Here is a 23,776-nt window from a genome sequence, read left to right as displayed (position 1 = left end):
GAAGGTATAGCGAATATAAAAACGCTCTTGTTATATTCAACAAATCTAAACACGAAGAAAACCGTGTCTGTCTTATTAACAAGAAAAAAATGTACAAAATATTAGAATACAAACTTAAAAAAGAATATAAGTGTCAAAAAGGCAACATGCTCAATTACATGAGAAAATATAATCCTAAGAGTTTTTATAAACATTTCAAAAAAAGGAAGCAAAATGTTAAAAACGATTTGAGTGATACTGATTTTTTCGACCATTTCTATAAATTAGCTTTAACCAAACCAACTATTTATGCTAATGTTATTTTTTTCTGCAAGAACATGATTTTAACTCTTCGAATGTTACATTTGACGAATTAGACGCAAATATATCAGAAGCCGAAATATTTGGTGCAATTAAGAAATTAAATGCAAATAAGGCATGTGGCCCTGACAATATTTTAAATGAATACATAACTAAATGTAAGACGGTATTGATGCCTTGTTTTGTAACTTTATTTAACAATATACTTAAAGCTGGTCATTTCCCGGAAGCATGGTCAAAAGGTAATATTGTGCCTGTCTTTAAGAAGGGAGATGTCAACGATGTAAATAATTACAGAGGTATTACTCTTGTTACCTGTTTGGTGAAACTTTTTACGTCAATCATTAATAATAAGCTTGTGGTATTTGACCAAAAATATAGTAAAATAACGGATGCTCAGTTTGGCTTTAAGAAAAACTTGTCTACTATTGACGCCATATTTGCTTTACAATCTTTGATTAACCGCACTCCAAAAAAAAAAAATTATACTGTTGCTTTATTGATTATACAAAGGCGTTTGACTTCGTCAATAGACAAAACTTGTGGTTCAAATTGATAAAAGAAGGCATTGATGGGAGATTATTAAAGCTAATAAGGTCATTGTATACATTGTAGTAGTGTTAAATGTTGTGTTAAGCATAATGGTTCATTTTCCAATTATTTCAATTGTGAAAATGGATTGTTTCAAGGTGAAATTTTATCGCCATTATTGTTTACATTAAATGTTAATGATTGCGAAATGCAATTTTTAATTGACAACTGTCAGTCGATAGAAATTCAAATACTGAATTTGTTCCTTTTAATGTACGCAGACGATATGGTGATTTTTTCCGAAACGCCAGAGGGTCTGCAAGATATGTTAAACTCTTTAGAATCGTACACAACAAATGGGATATAACAGTCAATACGGATAAAACAAAAATTCTTGTGTTTCGAAATGGGGGTATTTTGAGAAATAATGAATGTTGGAAATACAATGGTCGTCAGCTAGAAATTGAAAATGAATTTAACTACCTAGGAATCTTACTAAATTACAATGGAACATTTAGAAAAACACAACAAAAAATTGCAGATCAGGGAAGAAAGGCTTTGTTTTCAGTTATGAATGTATGTCGGAAAAAATATTTTAATATTGAAACTCAATTATCAGTTTTTGATACGTATGTAAATAGCATTCTAAGCTACGGTTCTGAAATATGGGGCTTTCATAAAGCCCCAGATATTGAAAAAAATCATACTTTGTTTTGTAAACGACTGCTTGGCGTAAGAAAAAATACTTGTAATGTTATGGTTTATTTAGAACTTGGGAGGTATCCATTGTCATTGGTAAGAAAGTTAAGAATTATTAAATATTGGATTAAGTTAAAAAGGACTAGTAATTGTATTTTGCAAGCATGTTATAAAGATATGTTAGAGAATAAGGATAAATGGGTTTTAAACATAAAAAATGATTTATTTAGAATTGGCCTTGGTTACATATGGGAAACAGAAATAAATGATGATATGTGTTATAATGTTATTAGAGAAAGACTTATTGATATATATAGACAAGAATGCAAAGAAAACGTAAGAACATCTTCAAAGGGATATATCTATACATATCTTTATAACCAGTTTGATTTACAGTGTTACTTAAAAAAAACATTATCTAGAGAATATTTGAAAGAGATTACAAAAATTAGGTTATCTGCTCATAATCTAAATATAGAAAAGGTAGATATCAAAATATTGAGCGTAGTCTTAGAGTGTATGCTGTATGTAATTTAAATGACGTTGAAGACGAGTTTCATTTTATGTTGAAATGTCCATGTTATTCGGATTTGCGTGTTAAATTTTTGAAAAAGTACTATGTAAAAAAAACAAGTATGTTTAAAATGATAAATCTATTTAATGTAAATAACACAAAAGAACTTGTCAATTTGGCCAAATAAACCAATTAACTTAATTTGTTACACTCTCCATACTGTTTGTACATTGCTGGTATTGTATTGTATGTATTGCATGTATTGTATTGTATTGTCTGTAGATATTGTAAATATATTTTACTTTTGAAACCGATGAGTCAAACGACCCAAGGTAATAAAGAACTTGAACTTGAACTTGAACTTGCTTGTGATATAAGATTAATTGGGTAGTTTGGTGAGTGTTTATGATTGACATTTCCAAATATATTTATTGTAAGTTCAGAATAGTCGGAAGCAAGCAGCTTCATTAGTTTGTTTTGTTTGTTGGTATGTGTATATGAATCATGCTAAAGACATTTTATTTTGTTCTTAAAGTTAACAGCTCGGAAGTGATTTTCGATATACCAACCCAAGGCTGGTTTTGAGGCCATAACGCTATCAGCCAACTATCATGACTCTAGGCCTTTTGGTTCTTCAAAGGAAGTCGTTTGAAGGTGTTTTTTTTTACATATTTGAACTCTATGGCGTTCAAAGAAGTCAAGGGCATATTTGTTTGGTTCCTATATACAATATAATCATGACTCTAGACTTTACAGTTCAGAACACGTAATTTTGAGGTGTTTTTTTTTTACATAATTGACCACTGTGACTTTTTAATGTAATGTAGGTCATAGTCATTTTATTCGCAAATATTAAAAGGTTCCAACCCAGAAAACCACCAGCCAAATATCTTTCAGAGAAGTTGTTTAAAAATTTCGACATATTCGACCTCTGCGGCTTTGAAAAAAAAAAGTCAATTTCACTTTTGTTTGCAAACTTTAATGGGCTCCAAACAGGAATCTACCAGCCAAATATCAAGGCTCTTAGCCTGACAGTTCAGAAGAATTAATTTGGAGTTTTTGATATATTTGACCCCTGTGACATTAAAAATGAGTTTTTAGGAGGCATGGTAGTCCATTGGTAGGACGCCGGGCTCGCGACCGAAGGGTTGCGGGTTCGCGCCACGGCCCGGCAATGTGTTGTATCTTTGAGCAAGATATTTTACCCCGCTTGTTCCAGTCTACTCAACTGTAAATGAGCACGTGGTTGGGCAGTGCTATAATTGTTGAATGCTAGCTGTTAGTGCCGAAATGGCAGCTCCGGCTGTATGGTCTCCAGGGAGTTGAGAATTATATTGGCTGGTTGCAAAGGCCCTATAACCACAGATAATAATTTGTGAACCGCTTTGAGACGACCTACGATGTGATAAAGCGGTATATAAGAACCTCCAATTATTATTATTATTTAGGTATTTTTTACCAGCAAAATATGTATGGTCCACCACAGAAAGCTGTCAGTCAACATGTCATTAATCTAGGTTTTTTGGTTCTTCAAAAGAAAAAGTTTGAAGTTTGACATACAATGTATTTATATGTATTTTGTCATTACCTCTCTGAACTTGGAAGTAGATCAGGGTCTTCTTTATCTGCAAACTTTGTTGAGCTCCATGCAAGGAGGTTATCAGCCAAATATCATGAATCTAGATCTTTTGTTTTTTAAGGCCTTTGAGCCAGATGAGCTAAAAATAAGTAAGAGGTATCGCATGACAGTGACCTGAATTCCAAATGTTGTACGTCTGATCATCTTTACCGATTTGTATTTTATTTTTTTGGTACAGTTAAGTATTCATTCCCCTTGTTCTAATGAAACAGGAGTCTGTGCTTCTGCTCAATTAATCAGGTTTCACACGGGCTTCGCCCTAAGTTGCAAACATGATTATTTCAGATTAATATTTAATTGTATTTCCTACAAGGCCAATGGTAATAAATTTATAATACTGTATTTGCATCTGTTAGCAAGTGACCACTGCATTTAATCTCCGAAACCCAACACGGCAATTAATCGCACAAATCATCGATTTCAAAAATGTTAGTAGAAAACTTCTCCGTCTTTGTAGTTTCACCAGACCTTCTTGGCGAAGACTACCTGGAGTGCGTGGGGGGACGCAAAATTGGTTAAAAGAATTTCATTTCATTTTTGTTGTTGTTGTTGATATTTTGGGTTTAACATAAAACTATATACATAAGTAGTATTTAGTGTGGGAGAGGTGCGAGTACAGATGGAGTCAGCTGATCTCTGAAGGTATCTACGGTAGCACAGTCTACAATGGCTACAGGGAGGGCATTCCATTGGACTATGGCGCGCGGAAAGAAGGACCATTTAAGGGTGTCGTTTATTGCGGATATATGTCTGAAGTTTTGATCATTTGATTTTCTGGTTCTACTGTCAATAGGAAACTAAATACCTGTACACAGTGTACAGTTCTTTTGGAAAGAATTCGTGTGATGGAATGTTACTATCAAGCCAGGTTTCCGTGCCATCCCTAACAACATCCGTCACAACTTTTGGGATAAAACCACTTGCTCTCCAGAACGACCGTGCCAACATCCTTTTAAAAAAAGTTGTAGTTGTAGCTTCAAATAAAGTCTGGTATTGGTATTGTTTTTCATCATTTGGTTCACAACTATAAATATGACCCACTTAGATAAAAATTGAATCTTTTTCTTTAAAATGTTGCTTTGAATATATAATATTCATTAATATTGAAGTTGAAATCAGAGGTTGACTTCAAGGAGATGGCCCATTTATCCAGTTTAAAAATAATTCTAACTGACCTAATAAGCCCCTTACCATTTTATTTTTTTAAATATTTATGATATAGTTTTTCTTCTTAAACATTTAAATTAAGAGTCATCTAAGTTTTCAGGATGATGTATTTAATTCAAAAAAATAATTTGATGTTCATGTTAAAGGAAGAGTCTTTCATTACAGTATACGTCACATCTTAAATCTAAACCTTTGAAGCGTGTTTCAAATCTCTTGGTTTTTTAAGTTGTTTTGATAAAATTCATGAGAGGCTCATCTCAAATAATAAATATTGAAATCGGCACATATTTTCCAAACAGAAAAACCAATAAGCACATTTTAGCTATGCACACATGGTTATAGTGGTTGAAAGCATAGCATCAAATGTAAAAAAGAAAAAACGTAATATGACTTTCATGGTGGATTTTGCTGCAGAGACTATATCCTCATCTTTCATACTACCGGTATACATGACGGTGTAAGTAGCTAGGTTCCCAGAAATGAAGCTAAAGAATGATGTTTTGAATTCTTCTTGTTTAGTCTGATTTACTATTAGCATGTTGTGAAATATCAGTCTCAGACTGCCTAATAATAATGAATAAGGCAGAGTATATCAAATTCAATATTGGAGACATCCAACCATAACTCTTCAAGCATTTTGGATAATCAAATACTAAATAAAGGATTTTGTCTCGACATTTCATATAATTCAAATTGAGATCTTAAGTTTGGACAGACAACACATTGGTGAAGTGAGTTTGTCTGAATTGATTTAATTTGAAGTGTAAACTAAGGGGCAGTCAGCAAGTGTTGGTTCATCAGCAACTTGGAGTTTAAACCTGATGGAGTTTAAACCTGATAGAGTTTAACCTGATGGAGTTTAAACCTGATGGAGTTTAAACCTGATAGAGTGTAAACCTGATGGAGTTGCAATAGAACCTGTCGAACAGCTCCCAAATCATCCTCGAAACTCCAGGGATTACAATCTCTTAAATACTCTGCATCCCTGAATTATGTGATGGCAAAATTGACGTTGCAAGCCGATTGTTTTCAAGGAAAAAACCTGAACAATGCCAGGCTGCTGTCTGTCCTTGGAAGATTACATAGGAGAGACACCCGATTTCAAAGCTGGCCAATGTACTGTGCATTTTCATTTCAATATCACAGGTTGAGTGAGTCAGATAATCAAAGACACCCTTCAAGAGGTTTTATCTTTATTCAAATAACATTTTAAACAACATTTAAAACTAAATGATTGCACAGTACAAGGTAACTGTTTAATATGACTTGAACATAACAAAACATGTTACCACTCTCAATTATCACCTCTTCATCCCTGGAACAAAGGAATCTTGGGCATGAGAAAACAACTATACATGTTGATATTGACAAGGGATCCAGAATATCTAGATATAGGTTGTGGAATGTCACATATACATAAATTCGGTCTGATGCGCCACTCTCTACAAAGTTATGTCCCTTTGTTGATATGGAATACGAAAGTTTGTTTAAATGTAGGGGGCTATGAATTGCTTGCAACACCTTGCCTGGTTCCTCATGGACCCAAATCTGCACAAGATTCATAGTAGTAGAACATTTTGACACAAGATGCAACTTACATTTTGATGGCAATGACATATGGACTTGTCTAACACTCTTGCCCTGTTTCCCGTGTTATGTTATCTACATCAATTTCATAAGCAAAACAAAATGCACATACATAAATATTTATTTCAATCTCATTATCACGGATGAGGGGAATTATTGTAAATATTTTCAAATCTACAAAATTTACTTATTTCAACTGTTATTTCCTCAAGAAAAGAAATTATTGAAATATGATAATGGTTGGAGGAATTGAACTTTGGTATAATATATTTTGTTCATGTATGTATTCCGTCTTTGCGTATTGCATACATACCGTCTTTGCGTATTGCAGAGTTATCTTCTCTTGTGAGCAGTTATTGATTGTTACGTCATTTGTTTTGTGAGAGTAACGTCATCAAATTTTGAGAAAACGATGTCATTTTCTCACACAAACCAATGACATAACAATCAATACCTGCACATAAGAGAAGATAAATCTGCAATACGCAGACGGAATATGTTAACATTACAGTTCACATGTAACAGGAGAGGGTAAAGTGCAGGGCTAGACCAGGATTTGAACCTCAGACCTTCAAACTCTAGACAGATGTCCTAACCAATTGAGCTACCTGGACGCTGGTGATTGATTCAAACCTGGATTGTCCAGTTCTGTTACACAGCTATCAAACATTAATTTTGTAGTTTATCTTCAGGCATGTCCTGTACATCAACTTTAAAATGATGGCGAGTCCCATTACTTTTCGTAGATTCTCAAAATGTTGGCAACTCCTTTAAGAAAAGCAAGAACCAAGAATATGCAACCATTCGAATAATTAACATGGTCATATATTAAGTTACAGGCAATAAATAGTATTCTTAGATTTACAGAGTAGTACATGTACATGACTCAACTCTACTTAGCTTCTTAAGCTTCATGACACATTAATTACAGATGAGGTAAATTCTGAATAAGCGATAATTTTAAATAACTGCTAACACTGAAAATAGATAATCAAGTCATGGGATCCAAGATTATCACATTCAGATAATAAACTCATACATTCAAAGTACAATATGAAATTCTCAGTTATTGTACCATAATTAATATTATGGTACTTAATATGGTATGGTATAAGCTTGCTACAGCTTCATTCAGACCATTATGATGGTTCAGCCTTTAAATTTTGTAATTTGTACTGGAACAGCTCCTGCTTAAGGTCCTCATTTTCTCGGCGCAGTGCTTGAATTTCAATCATCAGTGGATCTAGAGCATTTGGCAATGTGAGCAAATCACATTGAGTTCCTTTTTCATTATCTAAGGTTGGATCGTCAACCAAATCACATCGAATACCTGCAGAGCAAAACAACATGATATTATATGCAGGTATTGTTTTTCATCATTTGGTTCACAACTATAAATATGACCCACTTAGATAAAAATTGAATCTTTTTCTTTAAAATGTTACTTTAAATATGTAATATTCATTAATATTGAAGTTGAAATCAGAGGTTGACTTCAAGGAGATGGCCCATTTATCCAGTTTAAAAATAATTCTAACTGACCGAATAAGCCCCTTACCATTTTTTTTATTTTTAAATATTTATGATATAGTTTTTCTTCTTAAACATTTAAATTAAGAGTCATCTAAGTTTTCAGGATGATGTATTTAATTCAAAAAAATAATTTGATGTTCATGTTAAAGGAAGAGTCTTTCATTACAGTATACATGTATATAATATGCCCTATATAGTACAGTACATGTATAACCTGTATAAATCGGATGTCAATGGGACAACTATTTGTCCGGTTTACACAGGTGTCCAGTTTACACAGGTGTCCGGTTCACACAGGTGTCCAGTTTACACAGGTGTCCGGTTTATACAGGGTCAGCATGTCATTTTTTGAAAATACAAAAATGTAGTGTTTTGCATACGATCTGTATACAAGTGTGTCAACATAAACAACAGAGAAATGAATCAATTGCAACATTAAATTATTTACAAAATACACAGTATAAAATACAAATGAAGGGCAACCCAATATTGGATAGCCCTGGTTTGTTTAGAATGTGTTGGCTTTAGATTGTAGCCAGGCGAGAGACATATCAGGACCAGAATGAACAGGTTGTCTTTACATGGATTACGATGCAAACTTTTGTGAAACAACGCCAGTTTTCGGAATGGACAGGGTCCGTTTTATACAGGGTTGAACAACTATGATTATATAAGGAATATGCCGGGACCACAAATCACAGCCCGTATAGACAGGCTCCGAATTAGACAGGTTATATTGTACAATAACAGTCATATTCACTCTTCGTGTAGCAATATGGGCATTGATATAAGTGCTGTGTAGCATGTACTACTTTAAATATATATTTTCAGTGCACTTAAATTTTAGTGCTTTATCAAATTTAAACAGATACAGGGTAGGCGCATTGATGAATTAACACACCAATAAATGTGCAATAGAAAACAATAAACAGGAACTCCATTTGGCACAATAATAATTTAGCATTATATCTAAAGCGCTAAATTAGATAACTGCTAAAATATGTACATTTACAATATCAGAGATATATTTTACATGTAATATACAACTGTATAATCATTACATTAACTGGATATATGTAACATTACCTGTTGTACTGCACGCGCAGTTAGCCGTAATTTCTGGTGGAGATAATGATGCTGGTTTTAGGGTGGAAGGTGCTTTTGTCGACATACAATTTGGAACATTTGCTGATATTATGGATAAATTTTGTGAAGAACAAATTTTAGCACCAGTGATCCTTACACTATGATTAGTATATCGTTTTGACATTCCACAATTTTTTGCAAGTTTTGACATGAAGCCTGCAAGACCATCACGTCCCATTGGTTTATTTCCATACCAAACCATCTCATCATGACCAGCTGCAAGTCTACCACGAGGATACTGCCATAACCTTTCTGTTTTTGGATTTAGTTTTGAAATATACTTTTCATATGATGCCACAGGGCAGTAAGGAGATCCTGGATCTTCTTCCATGAATCCATTCTTTTTTGCTTTACTTATACAAATATTTTTTGTTCCTTCTAAATTCTTTAAAACCACTTTTAAGCCAGTTTCAGGGTCTACGCAGACCACAAATGTGTCCTTTGTCATCTTCTCAAAGTTTTCTGATCCGCGTTTGTAAAAATGCAGTCTCACATCAAATTGCACTTTATTCATCAGTCCATATGGTGTCAGTGGATTCAAGTGCCTGGAATCATACAGCTCTCTTCTGTCCTCTTCAGATATATACTGGTAGTGTTCAATTTCTCCCTTACCTACAAATATTTTTTGAAGAAAAAGTAAGAAACATATATATGCAAGTACGTATACCTTTATGAGAATTGTGAGGACAGGAGTCTAAAATTCTATCAATATTTAAAAATAATCAATTTCATATTCATTTCTGCTGGTACTTTCAAACCAAATGAATAATGTTTACACATTTTCAAATTTAAAACTGAAGAGATGATTTCTTTGTTGAAAGAAAATGGCAAAAAATCAGCTAGTATTGCAGCAAGATGACATTTTTTTCAAAATGTGTAAGATTTATCTCCCCTGGAATGCATATATATATCAACATGTTTCCTTTTACAAAGTAGCACTACCCGTACAGGGAAAACTGCATTGGGCAATGTTTGATTTACTAGATATTTCACTTAAAGTAGTATTACTATGGTTATAATGGAAACAAAGAACACACTAATTAGCTGACTTGACGGCAGGAGGGATGTACAGTAGCGACGACTGTCGTTGACTCAACCTACCGGCGGCTCTCAGCTCCTTCCTCGCAGCATTAAAGCTCTGGTTAGCAACAGTAAAGATAGAATCTTTAATAATATCAAATTCTCTTGAATGAGGCGATAATTTCAAGTATCTATTAATGGCATGCCGGAGGTTGTCAAGCGTTGTTGTTTTGTACAATTTGCCACCCTTCGAGCGTACGTCATGGTAAAAATGACTGAGTTGAGTGTTCAATTCCTCCACAGTGAAGTCCTCAAAATTATCGCGGTGTCCCTTCTCACTTAAATAGTTACTGAACAGTTTCGCCCCTGACACCGTGGCTCTTACTGTGTTTATAGGCACGACGTTGGCCTTTTTAGCTGCAATTTCTGCAACAGTGCTACTTCCAAACCTCTTGACAGCCATCGTTGTTTTACAATCAGGAATGCACTAAAGACAAGATTTGGAAAACCAGGAATGTGGTAGCATTTTTTTTACACATTCAATAAATTCAACATTTAGACGACAAGATTTCCCCCCATACGAAAAAAATGCCGAATAGGAAAAGTATAAATTAAGAACATTTTTCAACAAAATTTATTCATCATTTTATAACCATGGATAAAGATAGTGCCGTGGCTGTGGCTCGAACCCGCGACCCTTGGCTCTCCAGCCCGATGCTCTATCGCTAAGCTAAAGGGAAATTCCCTAGTTTAAACATATTTTATTGCCAAAATAGTGACAACAGGATTGGGCACAAGTTATAACAACATTATTTACGCCCTTTCCTCAAATATATACATCAGATTTACAAACATGGCACAACTGGGTATCAAATAATATGTATAATAGTAGCATTACAACAACAGAAACAAAAGAGAAAGAAAAAGAAAAAGAGCAAGAACAACATTGAACAGTCTCACAAATTGAGTATAGAAATATAAAACGCCTTACGAATTAAAACCTACCGCTGGTCTTTATGACTTTTTGCACGTTACGAAAAATATCATTATTTTGTTGAGAAGACAGATCCGGAATACCAGATAACAATATATTTAAAGAGATTTCAATAACAAAATTTAGATTTTGAAACAATTCAAACCTCTGGTGTGTATAAACTGGACATTCAAAAAAGAAATGATAGGCGTTTTCACATGGAGATCCATAGACACAGGCGGGACTATCCACAATGTTGACTCTAAATAAATCATAATTTAGGGAACTGCAGTTGTACCTTAATTTAGTGTGAATGATATTTAGTTTTCGTTCACCATAACCAAAATAACTGGGCGATTTAGTGTCCAATTCACGAGAGATGGCTTTTTTTAATCTTCCTAAAGTGACCGATGATCTTTTAGCAGTATCTAAATTCCCTACAGCTGAACCTAATTAATCCACTTCTTTTACATTTGTATCATGCATCACGGAATTGAAACTGTTAATATGTTAACGTTAACCATGACTTTTGAGGATGTACACCTTTGAGAAGTCAAAAAATGTCTGTACTGTAGGCCTATTAAACTTTTTTTTCTTATATGCATTTTTTGAAAGGGGAATTGGCACAGCAGAAATGCCAAAAAAGTATGTGTCCATGTGCTTTATTTTGTGCTACAAATGCATGATCGGTCAAAGATACCAATTTGACATAATGTGATTTTAAGTGAATTTTTCTGTTTTGGCCATTTGCAGGACAAATTCATACAATCTCCTCCAACTGTGTTATCAGATATGTATAAATGTTTGCAGAATTGACAAAAATAGATTTTCATTTAAATTGTGGAATTAAAATTTCTTCAACTTATTCTTTTAACTAAAAAAGGCAATTTAATTAAAGTTATAGAAGGAGAAAAAAACCGCTGAATAACGTGAAACTTTCGCGTAATAATGCGAAACTAACGCGTAATAACGCGAAACTCTCGCGAAATAACGCGAAACTTACGCGTAGTAGCGCAAAAGGGAACGCGTAATAACGCGAAACTTTCGCTAAAAACACGAAACTAACGCTTAATAACGCAAAACTATCGCAATATAACGCGAAGGTAACGCGTTATAACGCGAAATTTGTTATAAAAAGTTGTTTTACGTTTGCATAGTATCAGTTGAACCATGGATGAAGAAGACCACGTGTATAAGTGCTACTACTTGATTAACACACAGTCCCCTGAGCCATAGATTGGGCCTCTACAATAGCCATGGTCAGCACTAAATTACCTTTTGTGTTGATGTGCTGTTAAACAAAACTTCACTTTACTTTTTTACATACATGATGCCATACTGTTGTAGACTACGATCTGTTCAAATGGATTACCTGTGTTTTAATTCGGACCACGCATAGGGACAAACTTCAACAAACCATACATTTTGTGGTAACAATTAATGTCTTTTGGAGAAGATTCATATCAGCCAATGATGTGAAATGTAACCTACGTGGTGTACAAGGAGGTTAAGATGAAAAGTTGTTGCGTGATACGAAGTCCCTAGAGTTCTGAATGGTGCCACACCAGAGTTTTGAATGTCAACGCAGGATAAAAGTATTGTTATATTAAATATTGTTTTCTAAAGAACCATATGTAACAGGAACTTGGTATTCCATACATGACTGGCCTATGGATGTAGATTCAATGTTGCGAAAGTGAAGTTTTCTTGGGTCGTAAATGGAGTCACGCCAAAAAGTTAAAGTTCAACACAGTATGTTAGCATTGACATTAAAAGGCCAGGGGTTTGATTTTTTTGCATAATGGTGTCTTATGAAGGTTGATAGTTATTTGTTTTAATGAAGTCCGTGGGGGCAAACAATGGATCACGCCAATGGATTAGCATAATATAAATTCAGTGCTACATTGTAAATTAATATAATGTCAAGGACCACAGATGTAATGGTTTTGCGGCAAAATATAGCCATGGTGAGCATCTAGGCCCCTGGACCTCTTGTTAATAAAAACACAGATTTATGGAGAGAAAAAATATTGTTGTTGATTTTATTATTCCTAAATGTTCATTGGTTACATCATTACAACATTTATGCATCATATAAAACAAGATCAAGACCAATAAACACACGAGGATATAAAAACCCAAAAAGTACATTGAAAAAGTTTTTGTCACATTTTTTTTTTCTCAAATGAAGATCGAAAGTTCCATCTAGCAGAAATTAAACATACTTGTGTGTACATCGTGTATCACAGAAGTGATAACATTAATTCCCTTAGACGGATATATAATTTTTTCGCGTCCTCGGCGTCATCAGGAAAAACATCCATTTTCTTCCATCAGCAAAAGGCAAAAGTCTCTAACAATTTCATCACATGCAAATTCTGACTTGGAGGTAGTTTCTTTAGCGCAAAAATGTATTTCATTTTCATCTACAAAGGCAGTGTTGCTTGTTATAACGTTCTGGTAGTGTGAACGTCATACTTGGTCTATTTCCACCGCGTATATCTAATCCACCGGTTATGGTGTGGGTATTCCAGATTTGTGTTAAAAAGTTGCATTAGCAACTTGTTTATATAGTATCCTTCGCGTTTTTCGCGTTAGTTTCGCGTTATTACGCATTAGTTTTGCATCATTACAGGTTAGTTTCGCGTTATAACGCGATAGTTTCGCGTTATTTCGCGAAATTTTAGTTTCGCGTTATTTCGCGTTATTGTTTTTCTCCTACAAAAATGAGCTCAATTGTCTTTCGTATTTTTTCACTATTTTTGCAAATTTAACGCTTGTTATATGTTATAAAATGTTCTGGGTTTTTTTAATATTTAGTGGACCAAAAGAAAATTCTCTTTCTAAAACAGCCATATAAAAGGGGGATCCGTGTGCTCCCTTTTTGTCCCAATATTATTAGTTATTTTCACCATTTTGGAGTCCAAAATCAAACGTGCTTCAGTTACACTAAATATGTAAAAAAAAAATAATACCAAAATTGTTTTAAGCACGAAGCTGACGTCAACATCATGAATATTTGGAGGAAACGGAGATCATGTCCGCAGAAGGAGAATACATTTTACGTGCATATAGGAGGTTTATAAAATACAAATTATCGATCTTTCCAACAGTAGACTACTAAGCATTATTTCGAACATCAACTAGAAATGTGGTTTTTGATGCAAGAATGTTAACGTAGGTGGGGTCAAATTTTCGACTGACATCTAGTGGTTTCCTCCCTCCTCGTATATATAATTATTAGGGTGGCATCTTTACCGAAAGTCGTCCTAAACCCCTAAAACATGTAATCTTACTCTGAACACCTTAGTTTAAGTAAAAAAATAACTGTAAAAGAAATTCAGGTCCCTGTGTGCTACGCCACGATTTCTCACCGTAATCGTGCTTAAATCGCTGCGTTCACAACACGATTTTACATATGGACATAGGCGACACGTTTCTCATCCGTCATGTTTTCTCACCCCAGTTTCCCCATGTCAGTTTAGTTTTGTCAGATGGATTTTATTCCTGGTGTTTTTGGAATAAACTTAACAACAATGACACAAGTTTTGTCAGCTTGCATTAATCAGGAAACAACAATTGCTCCGATCTAATGGCTTAGGTAACTTTTAAGGTGTGTAATTAGTTGCTCTGGAAGGGATGGTACATATACATGTTTTTTATGAACAAATATAACAATTTCTAGTTATGACAGGGTGAAAGCGAGATGCCAAATATGCAACAAACTAGAAACTTTCATAGGGGCTAGCAACTATACACAGGATAAAATAGGATTTGGCACAAGCTGATTTGTCAAAATTTGACAACTTGTCAATATGAATGTAACTTTGGACTGTTTTGTTTACACCTTTTTAGATAAAATATACAATCATGTACCAGTTAATTAATTTTGAGGAAATTTCGGGAGACCAGGCCACTTGACCATAGGACTCTAGAATCAGTTAGCAGGAAACACAAAAAAATACGATGTACTTCCATTGTCAAAACTACCGAGAACATCAATCGGAATGAGGCTACAGCAACCATGAGGCGACCAAATTATGTGCCAGAATATAATAATAATAATATAAATTGGCTGAAGTTATAAAAAAAAACTCAAGAAAAGTATGGCGAAGAGACATAATCCTACCAGGAAGCTACCGAGACCCTTAACTCTGCGATAAGTTTTGTGATAGAGGATGTGACTGGAGCGCTCCTGAACGTTCTATCTGCCAGCGGCGAAGATGTCTACGACAGCCCGTCATGACATTGTCCCAGTTCCGTCTGACCCTGACATCAGAATAAGACATTTTGTCAGGTATCTGACTGGTGTCGGCTAGACTGCATGTCTTAGTCTGGTGTTAGGGCGAGATGAACTTGGGTTAGTCGTGTCTGAGCTATCTTGTTTTACAGACTAAGAGGAATCGCAGTTTCTTCTGGTGTAAAACAAAATATTAACTTGACGAATCGATGTTGTTGTTGCTGCTGGTTTTTATTGGGTTTTTTGTTTTGTTTTTCTTTTGTGGGGTTGCAGAAACCATGTTCACTGGCAACTGCGTCCTCCGAGTTTTGTCAAGTTCCCTTTACTGACGATTCTAAATTGTGTGTAGATTTCAACGATGGGAGGAGACGCTGCGAGGGTTTGGACAAGCTCTTGTCGTCAGTTGTGAAGGCCACATATATCTTTAGATTATTTTCAATTCATTATCCATAGTGCGGTTTGCCCTTGCAGCACACCATCTGATGAAGATATTGTTAGTGCTATTATCCAAAAGTACATAACGGGTATTTCTTAAATTTGATATGTAGTCGTTGGTTCGTAGTCATCCATATTTCATTTTCGGACTGACCAGGGAAAAACAAGATAGCCGCTAGTGGTCGTCTTGAATTTTGACAGGTTGAGATTTGTATCGCTATTTCTTAGGAAGTATTGACCAGATCTTTCTTAAATTTTACATTGTCAGTATTTTCACATGAGTTATTTTATTTATCGTATTGTGCATGCTACATTTTAAGGCTGGTCAGAAGAATCCAATGAATTGTAGGAAGCACATTTTAGATTTTTGGCAACTTGAATATATCATTGTCATATTTCTCATGAAGTACTCGACAGACGTTTCTCATCTGTGGATTTCCCTTGGTTCTTAATGCTTATTTCAATTAACAAGATATGGATGTCAAGTGGCCATCTTTGAATTCGACCGATTAAGTTTTCTATTAAGGTTTAGCCCAGTGATGACTTAGTTTGTTATCACTATTTCTCGTAAATTGTGGATTTTTTTGAAAGGGACTATTTCCAGATACAATGTACATATGCCCCCTCGTAACTTTCGTTTCAGAAGTACTACACGATTTATTTATTTATTTTTTCAATACCTTATACATCTGGAGTTATGACTTTAAATAATTTGACTTATTATTTAGATGATTAATTAACCAAATTACAGCATAGGGGTCGAAAATGGAATATTAGTCTGAAGTATTTTTTCCTGATTTTTTTCTCTCTATATTTTTGCATGATTATGCTTGGGTACGAACATTTTCTCTCATGTGATGCTGAAATAATATACATTGTATAAATTTATCATCCAGAAAGTCAGGTTAATCGAACATTTTGTGAAGGTTTCAATGTAAAATACAGGATTATTCATTCTTATTATTCTTGTGTACCCCAAAAAAATATCACAGCATGAAGAAGTGGTGTTAGTTCAAATATGAATGCAAAAATACAGTCCAAAAAAGGGTGGTGGAAAGTATTAATTTCGCATTAGAAAGTACCATGTACCCCAAAAGTTGAGGGCTTAAGACGCTTACTTGGCGTCCACCAGACGAGCGTAAACAAGCAATGTGCACATAATTGAACAAATAAGGGGTGGTATTTACATGACGTATATATATATGCATAGACCCTAAAATGCAGACGTGAAGAGGTGAGTTTTGATGTCCCTCTTGAATTTGGCCAGGGTATTTGACTTTCTAATAGCAGATGGTAAGCTATTCCACATCTTGGCCGAAACCCTCCCAAAACACCGGTTTCCTTAGGTGACAGTACGAGATTTTGGGACACACAACAATGATTCTGACTCTGAACGCATTGATCGTGACAGCTGATACAGGGTAACAAGCTCCTGTAGGTACTGAGGAGCTGTTCCATTCAGTGCCTTGTATGTGTACACCAAAATTTGGACTGCGACCTGTATCGTACAGGTAACCAGTGCAATGAATATAGCACAGGTGTGATGTGCTCTCTCTTTTGAGTACAAGTAACCAGCCGTGCTGCAGTGTTCTGGACCCCCTGCAGACGACTAGTTAGTTTGTCAGATATACCACAGAGCAGGGGGTTACCATAATCCAACCGAGAGGTAACAAGTGAATGCACCAAACTATTCCATGCATCTTCAGTTATAAACTAATAGTTCTGTCACCGACCTTGAGCTGGAGAGCCGAAGTGCTACAGAAGGTATCTGCGCGAAAGAGAATCTGAAACAGAACGTTTGGAAGTTGAAAATGTTGTCTTTGTTTTAACAATTTTAATTTGAAAGGAAACAAATCCACATGGATGCATCTCCATTCACTTTTTCAGAGCTCAATTTGGAATAGTTGAAGACTATAACGTGCGGCACCTACCAGCTATATCAGTGAACATCTTAGTGATGATGGAGATAATGAAATATATGTGTATCGGCACTCCCAATACTTCGTCCATTCTCAGATTCGTTCCAAGATACAAGAGCCAGAATAAATATAATGTTTGGATTCAGTATAGCAAGACACCAAATGATAATAATCCAATGAGAGATTTTTAACTGAAAAAGATGACGAACAGACGAACAGATGTAATACCACAGCATAATATCATATGGCCTTCTGGACCTTGAAAATGGCCTATGGCACATGACATGGTTATAATTTATATGTCTTGAGTGGATGAGATTTTATAAATCAGAAGTGATAAAGATGATCTGCTATGGGTAAAAAGCACTTTCGTTCTTTAACCTCAATCTGCGAACTTAACCTTAAGGTCATTGTCGAGCTTTCTCCACCCCTGGAATATGTTATAGCAAAATTGAAGGCACACTGCTAGCTATTTGCTTGGTATCGGTTAAAAAAAACTTGACCAACCGCTAGTCTGATACCTGTTCCTTGAAGATTACAGAGTAGCGACACCGGACTTCAAAGCCAGTCAATTTTGCTGTTACGCGACCGCGACATTCTTTTTATGTACATCAACAGATCAAACTAGTCTTCTCATCTCATCAACAGGGTGACACACTACGCCCTTGATTTTGCTATGGCGTATATTCCAGGGGTACAGGGAGTAAGTGAGCATAAACCCCATGGAGTATCGAGGATGCCTTGATGTACATGGGTTTCAAAAGTACCATAGGCATATTTTCTTTTAATGGTTCATATGTGTATCAAATATCATAAAGTTGTTAAATAAGGAAGTGGTTCTGAACAAGTTAAGATGGACAACAGCATACCTTGTGTTACTGTTTATTCATTAATAATAATCTGACAAGTAATTGCACATAGTAAAATAAACATATGAATGTACGTGTACATCAATAACAACATTAATGTAATAATATACAGTAAACAACATAAATATTAATCTGCTGTCTGAGTGTCACTCCTGTAATCCTTACAACACATAGTTCTACAATAATTATTGGAACGCATACATGACCCTTGTTTCAAGAGCAATCTCTTGTAAATCCTCTTAATTATTCAACACAGCTATAGTAATTGCTGTAGGTGACATAAACATGACCGTTGTTTTGAAGTGTCATGTCTTGCAAATCTCATATCTTTTGTAAATCCTCATGATCATACTCCACACACCAACAAAAATTATTGTAGGTGACATATTCATGACCCTGGTGTTCAAGTGTTATCTCTTTTAATCCTGACACAAAATATCTTGCACAGATACAAAACTTATTGGAACACATAAATGACACTGGTGTCAAAATGTCATCTCTTGTAAAAATTACTGCAAGTAACACAATCATGACCCTTGTTTCAAAGGGTCATCTCTTGTTAATTCTTGTACTCTACTTACACAGCTAGGATAACTCCTGTAATTGAGAGTAACAAATTGCTGCGTCCCAGTGTCAATGAGCAGCATTAGTGACTTGGAATGTTGAATAATGAAGTTCTATTACATACTTCAAGCTAGCTGATCTGGGTAGGCATGGTGCAGTAATATAAACATTAGTTTATACACACCATCCTTTAGATTTTAGAACAGCTGATTCAGCTTCTTGTTAAGACATGTGAAGCAGAGATGCTCCAGTCCCCCACCATTGTGTTTTGGCCTTGGACCTCCAGCTGAAAGATAAAACTACCACAATAATTAAATAATATATTTATGAGATATAAATTCTTCTAACAGAAAAATATCGTAAATTTAGTAAAATTAAACAAACTAACACACTACAGGAATCCATATTTATAGAACACAGGAACCTTATGCATGTACATGTTTAGTTGTATTTCCAGTATCAGAAAAATCTTGGACTTTCTATGGTACTAGCTATATATATAGTACTGCAACCTTAACATTGACATCTGACCCAAGAAAAACTACATTTACTTTTTACTTTTTCATGTAGAATCAATATACTTAGTTTGTTGGAAAAGTGGAGTGTCCTGAACCAAAAGTAGGTCACTGTGACCAAGACCAATCTTTTAATCTCTGACCGCAGTCAAGGAAATGTTGTCCCAGTGTATTTCTTTTATACTATTTCAGGAAGGATGGAGAAAGAATAAATTATAAATGTGACTTAGTGGGAATCTTTCGTTACCATTTCAACTAGATATGGTTTTCACAGCATGATGGCAATTTTAAAGTATCCAACAGTGGTCAACAGCCTATTGGGTGTGGTGATATAACATTGCAGAAAACGACTTCAAAATATTGAACCTAGGCTAAAGCCTGCTCAAAAACTTTAACAAAGTCTAATTAAGCTATTATGGCCCAACAAAAATAGGATTCAGCAAATTGTTTACACTCCATATAAATGTGTTCGTACAATCTTAATAAAGTTGACCACATATTGAGTGTGGTGATCTTATACTGCACAAAACAATTGCTCAAAATTTTAACCAAGTCCACTTCAGCTTTTTTAGCCTCCAAAATATGAAAAAACCAGTTCGTACATTGCTAATGCCTCAACTTTTTAATATAGTAAACAGGCTCTTGACAGTAGTGATCTAGCACTACTTGAAAAAGCTAGCTCAAAAACTTTAAATTGAAACAGGATGATGACGCCAGAGACTATATATATAAGCTCTGCTATTTTCAGAAGAGGCGAGATAAAAACATATTTTGTTTGGTTTGGTGATGCTTAAATTCAGTTTGATATAATAAAGTGTTACTTATTAAGGTGGTTCCTTCTTGAGATGTTGTATTTTGTACAGATACAGTTCTTGTTTAAGGTCTTGAATCTCTTTTAGCAGCCGTTGGTTTTCGCTGAAAAGTGGGTCTGGATCACATTGTGTGCCTGAAAAAATATGAAGAACAAAACAAAAAGCTTTTCATAGGTTTTGAATTGTTGATAATTTCCTTTGGATTTCACTTGAATGTAAGATTGATGAAATGACAATATCAGAAATAACCAGGATTACTTTAGGGGTTATATGGTTTATACAGAAAAATTGTGTGTACTCTGCATAAATCTGCAAAGTTGCGTAGGCCCATGAAAAAGGTATGTTTCTGGTAACAAAAAGTAGCTTTGGTCACTTGGAATTTCTTTTTATTTCCAGCTTTGTTTTGAGGGAGTGGGGTGGGTACAATTCAAGAAATTGCAAAAATCACCAAACATGTAGTTATTCAGACCACATTTTATTCATTTTTCATTATATTTTTAGGTTCCTTAAATAATAATATGGGATTTCAATTCGGGAAAACAAAATTGGAAGGGTCAGAGGTAAAAGCTAGGGTTGGTCAAAATACCTTAAACATACATATTTTTGGGGCCCTGAAGTGCACACAGCTGTTTCAGCCAATTGAGCTAATTATAACATTGCAATTAATTCAGTCCGTAATGTTTCTTACCTTCACTTCGTTTACCCTTATTACATGTATAGCTGCTGATGGGAGATCTAGACTGGTGATCTTCTATGTAGTCTGGTTGTGTCGACCTAAATGGGTGCTCTCTCACAAATTCAGGTTGTGCACATCTAGACTGTTGATCTTCTATGAAGTCAGGTTGTGTCAACCTAGATGGGTGTTCACTCATAAATTCGGGTTGCACAGATCTAGACTGGTGATCTATCACGAAGTCATGTTGCGTAGAGCTAGACGGGTGCTCCTCCACGTAGTCATGATCAGGTTGTGTAGATCTAGATTCATGATCCATCATGTAGTCGGGTTCTGGCTTGATATACTTTGGTACTAACCCTGCATTTTCCATGGCTTTAATTGGTGTCAAACGAATGGAATAGTTGGTGTAAACACATGATAGACCACTCAATTTAGAGAGGTCTGTCATGAAACAACTTAGCGAATTTTTCCCAAGTGGTGACTTGAAGTACCACTCATTTCCGCTTCTATCAAAGGATTCTAAAGGTCTCTGCCACAAATCCTGTAGATCTGGATGAATCTTTTGGAGGTATTTCTTGAAGGACTCAACAGGACACATCGGGTCACCAGGACGAGCATACATTTTACGTTCTTCTACAGTACTGTCTGGCTTACCATCATAACTGCAAACACAAAACTTTTACTTTCATTTCTTTTCATTAAAAATGAATCCTGGTAATTTCTTCCTAAATCTTGTTTGAAAAACAGTCTTTAAATAGACAACTAGCAAGTTTAGGAATCTGGGTTGTTTTGCCCTAAATTCTGTTTGCACTCGGCTGTTTTGCCCAAAATCTAGTTCACCCCGAGTATTTTCACACTCACCTCTAACAAAACATATGAATATCATCACTCATGTTATATATTGTTGATGATTAAAATGTTACTGCTTTCATCTTTCACACTTATCTTAATCATGGTACCAAGAAGAAGAGGAAATAATCTGTATATCAATACTGAATATTGTTGACTAATGTCCTTCACAACATACAAATATCTGGAATATCTTCAAACAGTTGATTACCTTAAACCATAGCAATTTCAAGTTCAATAATTCTCTAAGTTTTCATGTAATAATGTTTACATGATTAATCATCACTTTATATGCATCACATTTTAGGAGCACTGTGTCATATATATATAACAGCCACCTAATTTCAAACATTGATCACATTCTATTATCTATTTTACAGCACAATATAGTTTTTTGCTTTGGTAAAATTAACTTTTATGCCTGGTAGTAGAAGACTAACAAAGACTTGTAGGTGACTGTATAAGACATACACAACTATAATTATGCATAAATACTTTTAATAGAATAAATATTTTCACCCTTTAAAATATATTTTTCAACATACTTGAAACAACACATGAACAGCATTTTGTAGTTGGTACTTTCATCGAGTCATCCTTGTTTAAGGTATGCTGACTTGGATTTCATGAAATACATGAATGTACACAATGTTTAGCAATACAGGTTGATTTTTTCACTTTGAAACAAAAGAACTTACTGATGTGCCAGGTCTGTCTCATGTTCATTTTTAGTAGGATATACGAACTGTAATCCATTAGAATCTGTTCCGATGGCAAATGTTGACTTATTCATTTCTCTGACAACTTCACGATCCCTGCATAGATAAAACATTAATTCGAACCAAACTTTCTTTTGGAGACCATATGGTGTATTGACATTGAATATCGTCTTGTTATTGTAAAGTTTCTTCAAATCCTCCTCTGTAATAGATTTTATATGTCGTGTGCAGCCAAATCCCTTCTTCTTCAAGTCTGATACAACAGCTTTATATACCTCTTGACTCGTTCGGAAATGAGCATCAGTGATGACATCAATTTTACATTTGTTTTTTAGATGTCTTGACAGTCCATATTTTAACGACTGTAGTGTGGTTGCTTTTAAATTCTCGCCCTTTTTATTTCTGACAGAAGCATAAAACAACCTCAGCTTTTCATTCAAAGTTACTTTGTCCAGTGACTCAAAGTCTTTGTTATTTTCATCAAGAAATTCCCGAAACAAACTTACACTTCTCTTCACAGATCTTTGAGTGTGTTTTGAATCCTTTTTGTCAACCAGTTTCTCTAAATCTGTTAGTTCTACAGCAGCAAATCTGCTATTAGCCGATTTCATGTTGTTTTTTAATGATATTTACTTTTTGATCAGACGCTTTTTCATTCTTAATCATTCGGACGCTTGGCAAGTACTAAAACATGGATAAATCAAAGATGACTATGAAATATCGTTATAAATTGCTCTTCCGGTATGGAGTGTTGTTAATGCTATATCCAAAAAAAGTCTCTTATAAGAAATGGCTTAGGATCTGAGAATATTGAGGTGTAGGCCTAATGCAGACAAAATGTTGATTTGTGTTAAGTATTTTACTTGTTGTTCACATATGAAGGATCAACGCTGGAGCCTGAGAAGGTGCCTCTGTTATTTGTCCGAATTATTCTGACGTTTTATTGACTTTTTTTCATATCGGTCTGTCGTCGAATAACGACAGACCGATATGAAAAAAGTCGATAAAACGTCAGAATAATTCGGACTACTCTGTTATGTGTTGACAAAGAGATTTTGTCCTTACGCGT

General features: G+C 34.9%; 2 protein-coding genes across 3 annotated transcripts; both read right to left on the bottom strand.

Annotated features, from left to right (window-relative positions):
• Positions 1-6,854: 6,854 nt before the first annotated feature.
• Positions 6,855-10,619, bottom strand: LOC110456244. Its single transcript, XM_021506852.1, has 3 exons — positions 10,218-10,619; positions 9,057-9,728; positions 6,855-7,767 (listed from the first exon to the last, which is right to left on the bottom strand). The coding sequence occupies exons 1-3, from the start codon at positions 10,597-10,599 to the stop codon at positions 7,577-7,579; spliced, it is 1,245 nt and encodes a 414-aa protein (XP_021362527.1). The 5' UTR covers positions 10,600-10,619; the 3' UTR covers positions 6,855-7,576.
• Positions 10,620-18,577: 7,958 nt separating this feature from the next.
• Positions 18,578-23,355, bottom strand: LOC110456247. 2 transcript variants are annotated; one of them, XM_021506859.1, is made up of 5 exons: positions 23,214-23,355; positions 22,687-22,803; positions 21,152-21,801; positions 20,473-20,597; positions 18,578-19,422 (listed from the first exon to the last, which is right to left on the bottom strand). In XM_021506859.1, exons 2-4 carry the CDS (start codon positions 22,779-22,781, stop codon positions 20,476-20,478), a joined length of 867 nt encoding a protein of 288 aa, XP_021362534.1. In that variant the 5' UTR covers positions 22,782-22,803; positions 23,214-23,355; the 3' UTR covers positions 18,578-19,422; positions 20,473-20,475. The 2 variants fall into 2 exon arrangements, with proteins under 2 accessions (XP_021362534.1, XP_021362533.1); XM_021506858.1 differs by having other exon boundaries at positions 22,687-23,355.
• Between the last annotated feature and the right edge of the window lie 421 nt (positions 23,356-23,776).

This window comes from Mizuhopecten yessoensis, unplaced genomic scaffold (genome assembly GCF_002113885.1).
Source record: "Mizuhopecten yessoensis strain PY_sf001 unplaced genomic scaffold, ASM211388v2 scaffold8573, whole genome shotgun sequence".
Classification (NCBI taxonomy): domain Eukaryota; kingdom Metazoa; phylum Mollusca; class Bivalvia; order Pectinida; family Pectinidae; genus Mizuhopecten; species Mizuhopecten yessoensis.
This window is presented reverse-complemented; position numbering and strand designations above follow the sequence as displayed.

What these genes read in the sequence shown, in the direction of transcription:
- LOC110456244 (XM_021506852.1), bottom strand. Translation starts at nt 10,599, where the DNA reads ATGGCTGTCAAGAGGTTTGGAAGTAGCACTGTTGCAGAAATTGCAGCT. An exon ending in GAAGGAGCTGAGAGCCGCCG is followed by an intron (nt 9,729 to 10,217) that starts GTAGGTTGAGTC and finishes AAATATTTGTAG; the next exon opens with GTAAGGGAGAAATTGAACAC. An exon ending in CTGCGCGTGCAGTACAACAG is followed by an intron (nt 7,768 to 9,056) that starts GTAATGTTACAT and finishes TTTGCTCTGCAG; the next exon opens with GTATTCGATGTGATTTGGTT.
- LOC110456247 (XM_021506858.1), bottom strand. Translation starts at nt 23,318, where the DNA reads ATGAAATCGGCTAATAGCAGATTTGCTGCTGTAGAACTAACAGATTTA. An exon ending in GAGACAGACCTGGCACATCA is followed by an intron (nt 21,802 to 22,686) that starts GTAAGTTCTTTT and finishes TTGTGTTTGCAG; the next exon opens with TTATGATGGTAAGCCAGACA. An exon ending in TAAGGGTAAACGAAGTGAAG is followed by an intron (nt 20,598 to 21,151) that starts GTAAGAAACATT and finishes ATATTTTTTCAG; the next exon opens with GCACACAATGTGATCCAGAC.